Consider the following 17,550-nt stretch of genomic DNA (forward strand, 5'->3'; position numbering starts at 1 on the left):
CGATCAAGATGGTACCACCTCCACCTCATTTTGATCCAGGAAAACCCTGTTAGGGTGTGTTCTGTGTGGTTTTTACACCATATCTACACCAGACACAACCTTTATCACTCAAGTTGCATCACGCCGCAACAAGGCTGTCTGTACTGAATACGACAAAGCCACCGCTGCAAATCATTTGTCCTTTATGTCAGTGTCTGTGTATGTGTTGTTTGGTGATTGCTGGGTGTTCTGGGTATGAACAATAATAATAGCAATGCTAGCTTTAGTAAACAATATCACTGCAGTTCAGTGTCCATTGATGAACTTCTTTATTACACACCCATGCACATACCCTTGCCGTTATCTGTATTCATAATTTCACATTTAAAACATTTGTTTCTTGAAACGATTTCTTCAACTGTAATTTCTTAATAAATGCATTTATATTTTCTCTGCACTGCGATAAAAATCCTGTATGTGCACTGCTTCAGATGCAGCATTTGCTGTGGTGCTCATTACTATTGTGGGGCGCTATTGTGTGTTTTGGTGTAAACTCATAACCATTGAACCTTTGAGCAAATCTCATTACCTCATGTTGCTCCAGCTGGACTGAATCACTAATAATGGCATTTCTTTTGCCCGGTTGTGAAAAAATTCAATTTTGTTTGTATTTTCTGCATTACTGGCCCAACATGGGCTTGCTATATCGAGCTCCTGTATTCAGGAGAGCATCGAGTAAATGATGGCAGAGGATCAATGTTCAGAGACGCTCACAGACCCCCATAGAGTCGAGCTGACGCGTGTCTCCACCATCTGCAGACCTATTCCTCCATCTCTCTGCCTCCCTCCAGCCCCAGCGCTGCCAGACCGGGCTCTGCGGGTCAATCTGAGGAGCAGAGGGAGACTCACAGGCAGGGGGAATAGCTGTAGGAGCTCCCCTCCTGCCATGCATATTCATTGGAAACCCCGTTCAGCAGCTGCAGTACAACATAGTAGAGCCGCGTAAGCAATGATGTAGGAGATCGTGAGGGACTAGGGGGAGGGGAGTGTGTGAAAGGAGCGCTAGCGAGGGAGGGAGGGAAGGAGACACAAGCAGAGCGTGAGCATCTCTTCCTGGCATTCAAGCTGTCAGTGGAGGAAGACGGAGAAATTCAACAGCAATATCAACCCCAAGCTCTTGAGAAGCAGCACAAGAGTTACGAATCTCCGGTGACCGTCACCTTTACCCAGAGCTTAACCTTCACTAGCCATGAACTTCCTACGCCGTCGCCTCTCTGACAGCAGCTTCATCGCCAACCTGCCCAATGGCTACATGTCGGATCTCCAGAGGCCTGACCCACCTCCACCACCTCCACCCACTGCTGCCACCAAAGCCCCCATCGGAGCGACTCCTGCCCCATTGGCCCCTCCGGTGGACAAGTCCCCCACCACTTCTCCAGCCCCGGAGCGACGGCCGCAGCCCGCCCAATCCACCGGCTCGGGGTTCTTCAGCTCCTTCACCAACGTGGTAAAGCAGACCGCCGCTTCTGCGGGGCTGGTGGAGCAAAGTCCTGCATCGGTGTCGCGGAAGTTCAAGATCCTGCTGGTCATTGACGAGCCCCAACACGAGTGGTGAGTTTCCTTGCTTTGACCTGGACTTGTTGATTGATGCATTTGAATTGTGCGCTATTAGAATTCGAGCAAAGCTTTGTGTAAAGCTTTGATAAATTTGCACCTTGTTTTAGAGGTACACTCTCAGTCTCAGTTTTCTCCCTCAATCAGAAGTTGATTGGTTCCTTGGACAGCACCACCAGTCTTTTTTATGTGCCTCTTTAGCAGATGGCTGCATGCAAAGAGGCTTTATTTACAACACCGTTTGTCACGACGCAAATAAAGCAGATTGAGCACCAGAGCTGCTTTCTACATCACAGAGACTGTCTTGATGTTTTCTAGTTGTAAATAGAGAGAAAGCACAGCACAGTGGATGGAAATTTTCCCAGTGTGAGTTGTGAGCTGTGATTGAGATGCATCACTGCTAAATCTGATGAGCGTGATGATACTATCACTGATGATGAAAGGTCAGACTGCTTCAAATATGAATGATCTGCAATTTTTCCATCTATTGCAGTATTGACTAATCCTAATTGGCGATTATGAAATGCCAGCTGGTCACGGTTGCTATGCTCTATAACCAGTGCAGCGATTGATTGGCTCGGTAAAGCCCTGTCCAAATGCACCTGATGAATGTTCAGGGTGCACTACATTAATGAGCTTAGGTCTGTAATTCACATGCTCCAGAAGACCAGCAGAGGTAATTATTCACAAGCTTTGCATAATAAAAAACCCAGAGACACGCTCAGAGTTGAGGAATCACACCTTAGTTCCAAGCATGAATATTTCAGTGGCGTTTTTTCAGGGGAGTCAACATGCGATCTCACTAAGAAAGCAAAGACAACTGGGTTATCTGTGGATACTACTGATTTTTCCTGCACTGGAGAAGCCCATAAGGCTTGACAGGACTTAAGAAGCTGTTGCTTTTCCTATAATAAAAGCCAGCCTAATGCATACACTTGCATTTAATTTTGCAAGATGTTCATGGTAATTCGGTTTATTTATCATGCTGGAAGGATGCAGCACGTCACATCTTCAGGCCACACGCTGAGCAGTAACCAGTAGGAGTGCAGCTTGAGACGTGTGCCAAGAGATGTGCTGCGAATCTCCAATGTGTCGTGCTGAATAATGACACACACATTATCCTTAGTCACTCCCTTGCCACTGGGCTTCCGTCAGCAATCTGTTTGTGTGCATATTTTATAATGATAACTTATTCCTGTGCATTTCATATGATTATCCACATTTAAGTATGACGGTCAGTCCCGGCATTAAGTGAGAAAGGTTAATTATTTGTGGTCTGGATAGCATCTTCTGTGTAGTGGATGACACAAACAACTTACATAACCACCGGCTTCCATCTTCTGTGTTATCTGCTATGTCCACTCTTCAAAGAAAAAAACTCTGCTTTATTGCCCACTGGACGGTATGCTTTTCTATTCATGCTTTACTATTTCTCTGGTTTTGCTAAATTGCTCTTAAAAAAAATCCTACTTTATTTAGGAGAAACCTGTGCTTTTGCAAAATACTATTTTTCTGAACCCCCTCCAAGCCTAGAAGGAAGGGAGAAATCCCGGTGGGATGAGTGAATACAGGATCTCGGTTCTGCCCTTGAATGTCCTCTGTGTGGATCCAGAGAGAGCAGTATAAGGGCAGTCATGTGTTGAAGTAATGAAAAGGGACATGATGAATCAGCACAGCAAGCCCGAGGCTTGCATCTGCGTGCTGTGTGAGGTTGCAGAGTGAGTGAGTGAAGTGACATACAGCCAAGTATGGTGACCCATACTCTGCATTTAACCCATCCAAAGTGCACACACACAGCACACACACAGTGAACACACACACACACCATGAACACAGTGGGCAGCCATTTATGCTGCGGCGCCCGGGGAGCAGTTGGGGGTTCGGTGCCTTGCTCAAGGGCACCTCAGTCGTGGTATTGAGGGTGGAGAGAGCGCTGGACATTCACTCCCCCCACCTACAATCCCTGCCAACCCGAGACTCGAACCCACAACCTTTGGATTACGAGTCCGACTCTAACCATTAGGCCACGGCTTCCCCAGTGTGTGAGGATGCTATTATAGCCGGGAGAGCAAAATGTCGACACGCATGATATATATTTTTCATCTTGCAGTAATGTTTATTCATGTACATGCTTGTTAATATTCTATTTGTGTTTTGTTAAGGGGCATTTTTATGCTTTTTTTATTTATTTCATCTTTCCTTTAGTGAGTAGCTGTTTGTGCATATAAATTATCTGTAAATTTACAAAGTCGCTGCCAAAGGGAGTTAATTTCTCCAACAGAAAACACATGCCTTAAATTCTTTGTTTGTAGCCCTGCCGTAATTTCTGTGACATGGCTGTCACCATGCATAATGGCACCATACACAATTACATAATGCCCATCTACTGGCTTTGTCAAGCCCTTTTGTTTAGTTTTTTTTTAGCTGTGAGGGCAGTAAAACATTGTGTGGAGAACTATCACTAACGTGGTAGTGACTGTAGATACCGTAACACTGTTTACAGCTGCTCATGAAGCTCCTCGGCGTAGTATTTCTGGCTTGAGCTCAAGCGGTTGACCAGTCACAAGAGTCTGGGACGACTGAACAATCAGAGCAGAATGAGTTTTCGGAAAGGCAGTATTTAAATTGAAGCACTATATTGATGGGATTATAGCACATACTATATAGCATTACAGCACAAATGTGAGAGTGACATTGTAATGCAATGGTTCAATAAAATAATTAACTTTTTCCCTGCCAGTGTTTTTTGTTTTTTTGAGTTGCCAGCCTCCGTCAGAGAATTGTCACTGGAACGGAGCAATGACCGCCTCTTATATATGGTTTTAGCGACGACTGACAGGACTGGATGATTAGGCTGATTAGGCTCTTCTCGAACTTTATTTTGTTGAATATGTGAACATGCAGTATGTCAAAAGAAAGCATAGAGCTTCTGCTTTTAAACAAACAAACTTGTTTTATTCCAGCTTCATGCTACACTTGAATGTGGGTGTTTCATTTTTTAAAAAGCTAAATGTTCGACAAAATGTTGAGAAAATGGCTTTTTGTCTTTTGTTGTCAGTTTTGATTTATTTGATGTTTAATGTTTGATGATCACGCTATTTTACATTTGTGTATGTATGCAGTCATTAGTTGTTTCTGCTTCACCTTCACCATGTTTTGATCCTGAGATATCAGAAGATTTGTAATAGCGCCTCCTACTGTATAATTAAAATGTTATATGTCAATAGCCAAATTCCCCAACACATCTAGGCCTACTTATGTGGTGTTGATCACAGTTAGAATAAGAAAAATAAATTATTTTGCAACCAAGGCCAAATTATGAGAAACAGAAACAATTACAGTGAGGGAAAAAATGATTTGATCCCCTGCTGATTTTGTACGTTTGTCCACTGACAAAGAAATGATCAGTCTATAATTTTAATGGTAGGTTTATTTGAACAGTGAGAGACAGAATAACAGCAAAATAATTTATATATATAAAAAAATAACAAAAGAATTATGGTCCCACTTTATATTAGGTGGCCTTAACTACTATGTACTTACATTTAAATTAATCATTTGGTACAATGCACATACATGTTTTTACATTGTACTTATATTTTTAAAAATACCTATATGTAATTACATCTGTAATTAATTTCTGTAATTACATTTATAATTACACTGTTGACCCTTACACCTTAACCCACCCCTAAACCTACCCATGCCACCAAACCCGTCCCTAACCTTACCCGTATCCCACCTCAATAGCAGCAAAAGTGTTTTGCAATACAGTATGAACACAATAAGTACATTGTACTTATTTTTTGATGTAAGTACATAGTAGTTAAGGCCACCTAATATAAAGTGTGACCAGAATTATAAATTGATTTGCATTTTAATGAGTGAAATAAGTATTTGTCCCCTTCACAAAACATGGTTTAGTACTTGGTGGCAAAACCCTAGTTGGCAATCACAGAGGTCAGACGTTTCTTGTAGTTGGTCACCAGGTTTGCACACATCTCAGGAGGGATTTTGTCCCACTCCTCTTTGCAGGTCCTCTCCAAGTCAGTAAGGTTTCGAGGCTGACGTTTGGCAACTCAAACCTTCAGCTCCCTCCACAGATTTTCTATGGGATTAAGGTCTGGAGACTAGCTAGGCCACTCCAGGACCTCAATGTGCTTCTTCTTGAGCCACTCCTTTGTTGCCTTGGCTGTGTGTTTTGGGTCATTGTCCTGCTGGAATACCCATCCACGACCCAGGTTCAATGCCCTGGCCTGGACGCTACATGGCCCTGTCCATAGTCCCTTTGATGCGGTACACTTGTCCTGTCCCCTAAGCAGAAAAACATCCCCAAACATAATGTTTCCACCTCCATGTTTGTCGGTGGGGATGGTGTTCTTGGGGTCATAGGCAGCATTCCTCCTCCTCCAAACACAGCGAGTTGAGTCGATGCCAAAGAGCTGGATTTTGGTCTCATCTGACCACAGCACTTTCACCCAGTTCTCCTCTGAATCATTGGCAAGCTTCAGACGGGCTGTACATGTGCTTTCTTGAGCAGGGGGAGCTTGCGGGCGCTGCAGGATTTCAGTCCTTCACGGCGTAGTGTGTTACCAGTTGTTTTCTTGGTGACTATGGTCCCAGCTGCCTTGAGATCATTGACAAGATCCTCCCGTGTAGTTCTGGGCTGATTCTTCACCGTTTTCATGATCATTGAAACTCCACGAGGTGAGATCTTGCATGGAGCCCCACAGTTATTTTGTGTTTCTTCCATTTGCGAATAATCACACCAACTGTTGTCACCTTCTCACCAAGCTGCTTGGCGATGGTTTTGTAGCCCATTCCAGCCTTGTGTAGGTTTACAATCTTGTCCCTGACATCCTTGGACAGCTCTTTGGTCTTGGCCATGGTGGAGAGTTTGGAATCTGATTGATTGCTTCTGTGGACAGGTGTCTTTTATACAGGTAACAAGCTGAGATTAGGAGCACTCCCTTTAAGAGAATGCATAAAAGACACCTGGGAGCCAGAAATCTTGCTGATTGATAGGGGATCAAATACTTATTTCACTCAATAAAATGCAAATCAATTTATAACTTTTTTGAAATGCGTTTTTCTGGATTTTTTTTTGTTGTTATTCTGTCTCTCACTGTTTAAATAAACCTACCATTAAAATTATAGACTGATCATTTCTTTGTCAGCGGGCAAATGTACAAAATCAGCAGGGTATCAAATAAATTTTCCCCTCACTGTAATTAATTGAGGATATGCAGTCGATTTGTTTTATTAATACTGATTAGAATTGATTAGTTGTTTGTTCTTTTGTCATGTGCCTGCTTCGCAGCTCAGTAACAAACACAAACATTACATATGTGTCACGGTGCACACAGCAGGGAGGAACAAGGAACACGGAGACGAGGATGTAACTCAAATAATATGTCTTTAATGAAGACAGGGCAGGACAAGGCAAGGCAGACATCCAACACCGGGGACTAACGAGTAGACCAGACAAAATCGCCCAACACAGACAGGACTTAAATACCAGGATAATTAACAAAACACACACCTGGAACAGAATAAACTCATGATTGCATTAAACAAGGACAGGAAACAAACCAAATATGGACACAAGAGGCAGGAACACATGACACACACCACAGAGGACTGACAATATGAACTGTATGTTGTTATTATATGTGACCCTGGACCACAAAACCAGTGTAAATTTTTCAAAATTGAGATTTATACATCATCTGAACGCTGAATAATTAATCTTTCCATTGATGTATGGTTATGTTATGATAGGACAATATTTGTCTGAGATACAACTATTAGAAAATCTGGAATCTGAGGGAGCAAAAAAATCTAAATATTGAGAAAATCTCCTTTAAAGTTGTTCAAATGAAGTTCTTAGCAATGCATATTATTAATCAAAAATTAAGTTTTGATATATTTACAGTAGGAAATGTACAAAATATCTTGATGGAACATGATCTTAATACCCTAATGATTTTTTTCATAAAAGAGAAATGTATAATTTTGATCCATACAATGTATTGTTGTCTATTGCTACAGATATACCTGTGCTACTCATGACTGCTTCTGTGCTGCAGGGACACATGTAGGCATCTTTGCTTTATTAAAGTGATTTTCCCCCAACATACAGATAAAGTTTAAAGCATCAATCAACTCTTTATTACTCAAATTCAATATTATGGAAAATAACAATTCGCAAAAGTATAAACTGTAAGAAATAAAAAGCTACAATTTGAGACCAGAATTGCATCATGTAACTGTTAAAAAACCTACGACGTGTGTGTTTGTAAGGACGATTGGAATTATTAACTCATTTCTGTATCCAATCTAGCTGTCATGTCATGTTCTCGAGTCCTATTAAAGAGAACGAATCGTTCATGAATGACATGCCACTAATACCGTATATTTCAGTCAAAAACTGGCCCTGCAGTTAGTTTATCTATTTTATCTCTGCCAGCTAAATATGAGTTCCAAAAGAGTTTCACTTCTGCTCCGTGCTTAACATTTTTACATTTCCACTCTTGCGTGTCTTCGGTTCTGGAATACAGTCTGCTTGGATTAGCGTCTTTGGCCAAGCGCAGGTGTGCTTGTGAGTCTGTGTCCCTCACCACATGGAATATTAACCATAGTGTAATTTAATCATGTCTTCTGACCTTATTTTGCAGCATCCAAACTCAATCACCATATGCCTCCCATCCAGCACTGCTCTGCTGAACATCAACAGAGACACAGCACATGCTTTAGCTGCTAGCTACACAGTGCCAAACTCTGCATTAGCCTCATTTAATGCCTACAACATTTAGCTGTTTAGCTTACAGGTTTAACATATGGGTTAGTAGCTAATGCATTACCATTTATTAAAGCATAATACTGTATAAAGCTGTAAAAGATCGCTGTTAGGTGTGATATATGGGTTAGTAAATAGCTTCTGTAGTGCTTTGAGCTGAGAAACTATTTCTTATGAAAGCAGTGGCACTTATTCTTTTGCATTTAGGTACGACAAATCAGATTTATTTCTAAAGCACTTCTCACAATGCATGTTGTTTCAAAGCAGCTATGCAGAAAATCATGATGTTAATGTTCATAATATATTATTATTTTCATTTTTATACACAATCATGGGACATTTGATGCTTAATAATCAAGCTATTGAACATTTTCTCACGAGGCTTTGAAAACGAATGACGTTGAATTATTTATTACAAGTAAGCCACTGCCTGTAGTTACATTGTAATTAATGTATTAATTTGATTTAAAAAAAAGTCGTAAACTGGAACTATATTACATCTATAACTGTAATTGTGTTTTAATACAGATTAATATGAGATGGAATGATATAGTTATGTTTTATGGTAATATTAAGAGCCTAATCGTATCTCAGAAGCCCTCTAGTCAAGTCTCGAGGGAAACTTGTGCAGCGTTTCTTAATAAAACAAGCGTATCTTTCATCGTTTGTCCTTTGCTTGTTTTGCCTAATGAGGCTGTTGATTCTCATCGATGTCGCACACATCTGCTCAGATTAATAACTGAAGGCTCAAGTGCAGCACTAAATCTGGGCCTTTATTTAGCAACCCAACATTTTTCTGAACGCTAATGAGGGTTGGCTGAAGATTTGCATTCTGCAGCTTTGACAGATTGCTGTTGAAAAATGATTTGTGCAATAATTAGAAAATCTGGGCCTGCCAGAACTTTTTAATTGTTTAGTGATTGAGTTCTCAGTATTTTACCTTGCACAAAATTTACTGCACATAATTTCATCAAAAACATCATGAATAATAAAACATAGCCCTGATGTTTTTTGTCTTTATTAGATTAAATATATTACAAAATGCCAGTAATGGATTCTATTTGATTTCAGTATGTGTAATGACTTAATATTACATTCTCGCTGACTCTGAAGGATCTGGAAAAGAGTATTTTGTCAAAACATTGTCATAATTTGTTGTCAATGCTGAATAAATCATCCAGCTGACGTGTTCATTTCTGTAATAACAGGTCAGAATCTACAGCAGATGTTTGATGGTACAGTAGTGCGTCATCAGGCTGTACCCTGCTGATAGTGAATGATGTATTATGTACGATATATTTATGGTAGGAAATTTACTAATTATCTTCATGGAACATGATCTTAATATCCTAATGATTTTTGTCATAAAAGAGAAATGTATAATTTTGATCCATACAATGTATTGTTGGCTATTGCTACAGATATACCTGTGTTACTCATGACTGCTTTTGTGCTGCAGGGACACAGATGATAAAACAACAGATCTAATGTTGAAAATGAGAATAGTATTGTGGGAATTTGTGTCTGTGGTTAGTGGATGAGATTGTTAGTTACAGATTTTTATTTTTATTATCATTATTATTATTTTTTATTTAGTTAGGAAACATGTCTCAATACTAATGTCACCTTTTCAAAACTTACACATTTCTCATAACCTACTTTCAGCTTGGCACAGAAGTTAATTTCACAATATGAAGTCTCAAATCAACTTATTCTCACATAACACTAGTAAAAATTGTCCACCAACAAACAGACCTTGTCACTCATAAAACACAGACAATGCTTTCTTTTGTTTTTCTTAAAAAAAAGAAAAGAAAACAAGAACGACACACTCTATATTTAGAAATTACTGCAGTATAAAATGACAGTACAAAATAATTCATAAGTTTTCCCTTTTTGTATACAATTGATGCTAATGAAGGATTAACACGTGTAGGCTTTCGGCTACATCTAATCGTTCTGATAGTAATTAATTCTTTAGTTTTAGAATAGGCCTTTATGACCATAAAGCAATATTGTAGAAATGCAGCCCATTGCTGTCTTCTTCAGTTTTGTGTTAGGTTTTGAACTTAATTTGAACAATTTTGAAAAATTGGCCTGCAGGTACATTGAGTTTTGTTGGTTTTTATGTCTGAGTGAAAAAGCAGTTCATGTAATTTGACGGATGTAGTCACTGAATACACTTCGTGCCAAAGCAGTGATAAATGATACACAGTTTAGCCCACATAGATGCTGTAGTGCTCACTCTGTGAAGAATAAACGTCAGTGGAGAAAACAGATCCTGCAGCATTTAGAACACGCTCATACAATCACCTGATCTGAGAAATGACGTTCAGATATTTATTAATGTATCTATAAACATTTGTTTCTGATTGGCTGAATGGAGCTGTTGCTTTATTTTCTGCTGTGCTGTGAAGTAGTTTCAGGTGAAGCTGGAAGTCATTTCATTATCACAGGACGTCTCACTTCAGACTGTCCTCCTCCCACACACTCCAGGCCCTGTCCCAAATGACACATCTGATGTGCACTTGCAGACTCATGATGGCCACCGCAAGCCTGTAATATCCATGAGGCTGTGGGGTGTCTCATTTGCCATTTTAACTTTCATAAAGTTGCTTACGAGTGCCACCACAGAGGACACTTTACAGCCTCTCTGTGCACTGAGTGTGTGTGGTGAATAACGCTTCTGTTGTTCTAACCCTTTGAAATGCCATATCTTGAATTAAAAATACTGTTATTAGAATAGGATGCACTTTACACACACAGTAACACATAGGATGTGAGTATTCAATGTGCAAGGTCCCATATGGCAAAAAAAGAAAAATAAATTGTGGCCAAAAATACATTTGAAATATATGATAAATATATGTAGCAAACAGGAAAGCTTTATAAAATACACATTTGAAATACAAATATATATTTAGTTTCAATTTAGTTTCTGCTTCTTATACCAAAATATATTTCTAAATGTAAATTTCAGGGGCAAGAAAATACATTTCCAGTCTTACAGTAACCTATATACAAAAATACAAATGTGCATGGCCTACTAGAGATCAAAAGTAGACTTACAATGACTTATTAATACTTAAAATTGTATTTAATATTAAAAATATTTAACAACATTGCATTAATTGGTTCCTTATTGAAGTCCAAATGTTCAAACATGCTTTAGACAAGAAATCAAGTTTTTCTTCATATGTGAATGCATATTCTTTAACTGAAATTTATAGAGGGCAAAATATATATTTTAAATATTATGCAGTCAGATGTGCACTTGCAGTCATGGCCAAAAATATCTGCACCCTTGGTAAATATGATCAAAGAAGGCTGTGAATAGTAATCTGCATTGTTAATCCTTTTGATATTTTATTTAAAAGATTCACAAAAAACATTGGATGATAATAATTTAAAATGGGGGGAAATATCTTTATGAAATAAATGTTTTTCTCAAATACACATTGGACACAATTATTGGCACCCCTAGAAATTCTCAAAATATCTCTAAAGTATATTCCCATTCATATTCACAATTTTGAGCACTCCAGGGTGATTATGAACATGAAATTATCCAGCCATGGCTTCCTGTTTCACAGAAATATAAATAGTAGGGAAAACAATGCCCAAATTCCCTTAATCATCCATCACAATGAGAAAAAACCAAGAATATATTTCTGATGTGCAGCAAAAGATAACTGAGCTTCACAAATTAGTGAAGTGGCTTTAAGAAAAGAGCTAGAGCAGTAAAAATTCCCATTTCCACCATCAGGGCAATAATTAAGAATTTCCAATCAACAGAAAATGTAATGAAACTGCCTGGAAGAGGACTTGTGTTTATATCGTCCTAATGCACGGTGAGAAGGAGAGTTTGAGTGGCTAAAGACTCTCCAAGGACCACAGCTGGAGAATTGCAGAAAATAGTCTCGGGCTTAGAAAACCTTTTAAAAATATAGTCAAACAGCCCCTACATCAGCACATGTTGTTCGGAAGGGTTTTAAGAAAAATTCTCCTAGCTCATCCAAAAACAAACTGCAGCATATTCAGTTATCAGACACGACTGGACCTTAAAACCTATATTTCTGCTGGAGGTCCTGGACATCTTGTTTAGACACATGGCATCATGGACTCTATCAAATACCAACAGATAAAAAATTAATAAGTGACTGATTCTATTAGAAATCTTATAATGGGCCATGTTTGCATCTTCCAACCGGACAATAATCCAAACACAAACCTCAAAAACAACACAAAAATGGGTCACTGAACACAAAACCAAGCTTCTGTTATGGCCATTCCAGTCCTCTGACCTGAACCCTGTAGAAAATGAGTGAGGTGAACTGAAGAGAAGACACATCAGGCATTATAGGAGAACATTTAGAGCTATTAAACTGGCAAATCGAGGTTTCAAAAAGAATTGAAGGGTGCTGTTAATTGTGGCCAATGTGTATTAGAGAAAAACATTTATTTCATAATGATATTTCCCCCATTTTAAATTCTTATTCTCCAATGAAAGGTTTGATTTTTGTGATTTTTTAAAATAAAAGACCAAAAGGATTAACAATGTAGATTCATTTTCACAGCCTTCTTTGATCATATTTACCAAGGGTGCCGATATTTTTGGCCATGACTGTATATGTATATATATATATATATATATTGAAACATATTTTAACAAATATAATTTTGGATATATATAACATATAAAATATATGCATATTTTAGCAAAAAAAAATATTTTTGGCCATGTATACAGTATATATACAATTATGTTCCCCTTCAGGAACGCTAGGAAATATAGGGGAACATCTTCAGCGTGATCGCGCTCTGAATACATGTGTAATCTGTCCAATGGAAGGGCAAGACGTAACAGGCGTAATCGACCAAGAAGCATAAAAGCACGTGCGGCGGAGCCGGCGTCAGCTTTTTGTCATTCAGCAACCTCCACAATGTGTGCAAGCACTTGGGCGAGAGCAGATCGCATTACAGGCTGTATGTTCCTCCCTGCAAACGTTATATCACTACTGGGGATACACAGTCCGTGTGTGGTCTGTTTGAGAGCAGAGCATGCATAGTCAGCTCTCGAGGGAGCTGACTGCCCGCTCTGTGAGCATTTGTCACTGCGTCTGCTTGCTCTCGGAAGGCTGCTTTTTCGGAAGAACAAGAAAAAAAGGCGGAGCGGCGGCTGCGCTCGTGGGAATCGCACATGGATCAGGTGGAGGGAATGGAGACAGGCGAGCCCCTATCTTCTTCTTTTACCATCAGATCCAGCGCACGCCTCGCGGTTTCTTCCCCCCAGAGAGAGGGCTCGACGCTCTGCTTGTCTTCCTCCGAGGAGGTGGACGTGAAGGACGTCAATGAGCTTTGTAAAGCTGCAGTGTTTGCACAAGCATATTATGAATGATGACATCTTTATATTCGCGCTGTCAGCTCTAAGATAAAGGGCTGATTGTGCTTTTCCCTGCCATAAGGTGGTGAAGCAGATATGGAGAGTGTTTGGCCAGGCACAGGTGGACCGGTTTGCGACTATAGAGTCAGTTCAATGTCCCCTCTGGTCCTCTCTGACTCCTCCAGCTCCTCTAGGACTGGATGCTATGGTGCAGACTTGGCCGAGGCTTCGTCTGTACTTTTTTCCCCCTATCACTCTGCTCCCGGGAGTTCTGGCGAGAGTGCGCCGGGACGAGGTCAGTCTGGAGTTCGTGCAGGCCTGTTCCTCCGCAGGGTTAACCCACTCCACCCTGGGGGTCTACGTGGCGGCTATATCGGCCTACCACGCCCTTCTCGGTGGCCTTTCAGTGGGTAGACACCCCCTAGTACAGGTTTCTTCCAGAGGCTGAGGCCTCCGGCCAGAGAGCTTATGCTATGTGGTGGATCAGGATGCTATTCCATAGCCTCGAGTACTCTGCTCTCCCCTTTCCTGGGGATCAAGACTCACTTCTTAGAAGTTGGCCTTTGGGACGCAGGCCCCGCCGACTTTAGCCACTCGTAGCCTTTTTTCTCTCGCCCTCGTTGTGCTCCCGAGGGATACACACAGGGCAGGGACTTGGAAGTCTGGCGGCGTGGGCATCTCGTTCCCCTAGCGTTTTTGACGCAGCTCGAGTTCCTGAAGGGGAACGTCTCAGGTTACGTATGTAACCATGGTTCCGCGAAGGGAACGAGATGCTGCGTCTCGAGGGCCACACTTCCGGCATCCCTGCCAGCGTTTGCTTCATTCCTAGAAGCTGACGCCGGCTCCGCCGCACGTTCTTTTATGCTTCCTGGTCGATTATGTCACCCGCCTGTGACGTCTTGCCCTTCCATTGGACAGATAACACATGTATTCAGAGCGCGGTCACGCTGAAGACGTTCCCCTAGCATTTTCTACGCAGTGTCTCGTTCCCTTCGGGGAACCTTGGTTACATACGTAACCTGAGACGATTTTTTTCCCCAGTATGGGGTAGGCTGCAATGGTAGGCTGCAATGCATGTGCAAATGCCATGTTTTGTGTGTATGTGTGTCAGACCTCTGTGGTGTGTGTTTTGAGTTTCCACGTGCTCCCTGTGTTTCCATGCCCATATTCCGTTTGTTTCCTGTCCTCGTTTTATGTGATTAGTAGTTTATTCTGTTCCAGGTGTGTGTTTGAGTAAATTATCCCTGGTATTTAAGTCCTGTCTGTGTTGTGAGATGCTGGCTGGTCTACTCGTTACCCCCGGTGTTTCTTTTCTGTGAGTTTGCCTTGTCCTGCCCTGTCCTCAGTAAAGTCTATTGTTTGAGTTTACGTCCTCGTTTGCGTGTCCTTGATCCTCCCTGCTGTGTGCACTGTGACAATGTGCAAGTAATATAGTTACTGCGAGTGTTTTAGTACTGCGAGTGTTTTAGTGTGTGTTAGTGTGTGCTGATGCACTGACTGTCCTCAGAGGGACCTTTGATGAATGAGTTGTCATTAAAGCTTTGGGCTTAAATTGAGCTAATCACTCCTTCTTTTTGATAAGACAGCCACTAAAACCACTGTTGCTACTGGGTTTGTCCTCTTTAAAGCCAACTGAACAGACATTAGTCTGAAACTGGCATTATCTGACTGGATTGACACGTGAAACGGACAAATGTAGGCTAATATTGCCGAGCAGTGTCTAGTGATGGAATATTGTGCATTAGATATAATATCATAATCCTCTGAAAATGTCAGCAAAATTAAATAAGGAATTGATCAACAGGAATCTGTACTTGTGCACAAACATCACAGGAAATAGAAAGCCTTTATCAAAAATTCTGACTAGATTTTGGGCATTTTTAATTTTTTTAACTTTTTTGAACACCTTCCAGACGGTTCATCCGATCTTCACTAAAATTGGTGTAGACCTTTGTGACTCCATGCTGGCAAAAACCTAGGAAATTCATGATGATAAACTAAAGTGTTCATGTATAATGCAGCAAAGGATTTGATGACAAGCATGCCCAAGTGGACATGAGACTCTATATCTGCAATGCGTAGTTATATTGAAATAAAAGTTAGTAACTGTCTTCACAAGAATGATCTTGTGTATCTGCACAGTTTCAGGTCAGGAAATATGAAAAAATGGCTCTTTTTGCTAATAACAAAACGATTATGTCAAAAACAATGTGATCTCTTTTTGTACAGTGTAGTATACCGAGTTAAATGATACCCAATTTTCCCATATATGATTATAAATTTTGATGCTGACATACTGCATTTCACTAAAATGGTTCACCTTAACGCCTGTATACCATGCTGATTTATTGCATAAACAACTTTAGTGAATTGCTTTTAGCCAGCTCACCTGATCAGAAAAATAAAACACTAAACAAGGACAGGGATGGCTGTTTTTTATATTGCAGGCAAAATGTAGAAATATTGGCTCTGCATGCTGAATGAACACCACAAAATGTAAAAGGGTTAATGCGTTTGTGTTTATTTTGTATATAAATGTATATAATTCTCTTCTCACCAAATTTGGCACACTTGTCAATAGACTTTGGTGTACGGCTGAAGCTGCTGATGCTGGGCTTCACCCCTGTAATTGCTGCTTGCAACTATATTTATGCTAGCTTTTAGTAATTATGCTACCTTATTTTCTCATCAAACCATTCATACACTCTGCATTCAGTTTAATACACATTAATTGGAAAGTCAAGGCCAACATGTGATCAGAATGATAAAACCTGCAATTAGAGCAAGTCCAGTCATTTCCAGGGATGTGTGATTCCTGCATTCATTCATGTCTATAGTTTTCAGTAGGCTGGGGCTGTAGTTCAGCAGCTCTGGCAGACAGCAGTGTTCACTGAACAGCATCAGGAAAGTCTCCATTAGCATGTGACATTTCATTCCAGCCACTGTAGATGAAACTGCATTCGAACGCATTCGACCTCGACAGAGAAAATGTTATTAAGAAACCATCAGCAGAGAAGAGGACAGACTAAACTTGAAATAAAAACATTGTGAAATAATGTATGTGCTTTACTCACATGCGCACACACACACCTGACTATTAAAAAAGACAACTAAAAAAACTGTTAAATGTGAACAATATATACATATTAGAAAATCGAAATTAATAGACTTATCAACTTTTGCTGACAGAGGCCATATATACAATCAAACTCTACAGGAGTTTGACACACATTGATCTGTTGCTTGGTAAAAGTGAGTTTATTTGCACAGATTAGACGCTTCACATCAGCTCATCCTGAAAAACCATATATATATACATTTCCATATAATTCCCCTGTGTGGTTCATGATAAAATTAATAATTTAAATGTTTAAGAACATTTACTAGCAGTTACTCATCAACTTTTTGTACTTGTTGCTTATTTCAAGCGTTGGTAATTAAGACTTTTTACCTCACAATTTGACCCTTTTTCTTACAAATTCAGTTTATATCTAACAATCTCTCTTTTTATGTTTTTATTCCATGCCAGAAAGAAAAACCTGAATTGCAAGATGTGAAGTCAGAATTCTAAGAAAAGAATTCACAAGTCACAACTGCAAGATATAAACTCACAAATCTGAGAAGAAATGTCAGAATTGTGAGATGTAAACTCAGAAACATGAGTAAAAAAAAACATGTGAACTCACAACTACTTTTAATAACTTGCCATTTATAACTTGCAATTGTTAAGCTCACAAATCTGGGAAAAAGTAAAAATTGTGATACAAAAGTTTAT

At 39.9% G+C, this 17,550-nt stretch overlaps 1 protein-coding gene across 1 annotated transcript in view; it reads left to right on the plus strand.

The window, feature by feature from the left end:
- The first annotated feature begins 1,073 nt into the window (after positions 1 to 1,073).
- Positions 1,074 to 17,550, plus strand: part of LOC306855010 (synapsin-2-like) — a 112,840-nt gene continuing 96,363 nt past the window's right edge. The window contains exon 1 of the mRNA XM_079393382.1: positions 1,074 to 1,590. Coding sequence (XP_079249508.1) covers positions 1,229 to 1,590 — 362 coding nt within the window. The 5' untranslated portion in view covers positions 1,074 to 1,228. The remainder of the gene's footprint in view (positions 1,591 to 17,550) is intronic.

Source organism: Barbus barbus (assembly GCF_936440315.1).
Source record: "Barbus barbus genome assembly, chromosome: 35".
In the NCBI taxonomy this organism is placed as follows: Eukaryota; Metazoa; Chordata; class Actinopteri; order Cypriniformes; family Cyprinidae; genus Barbus; species Barbus barbus.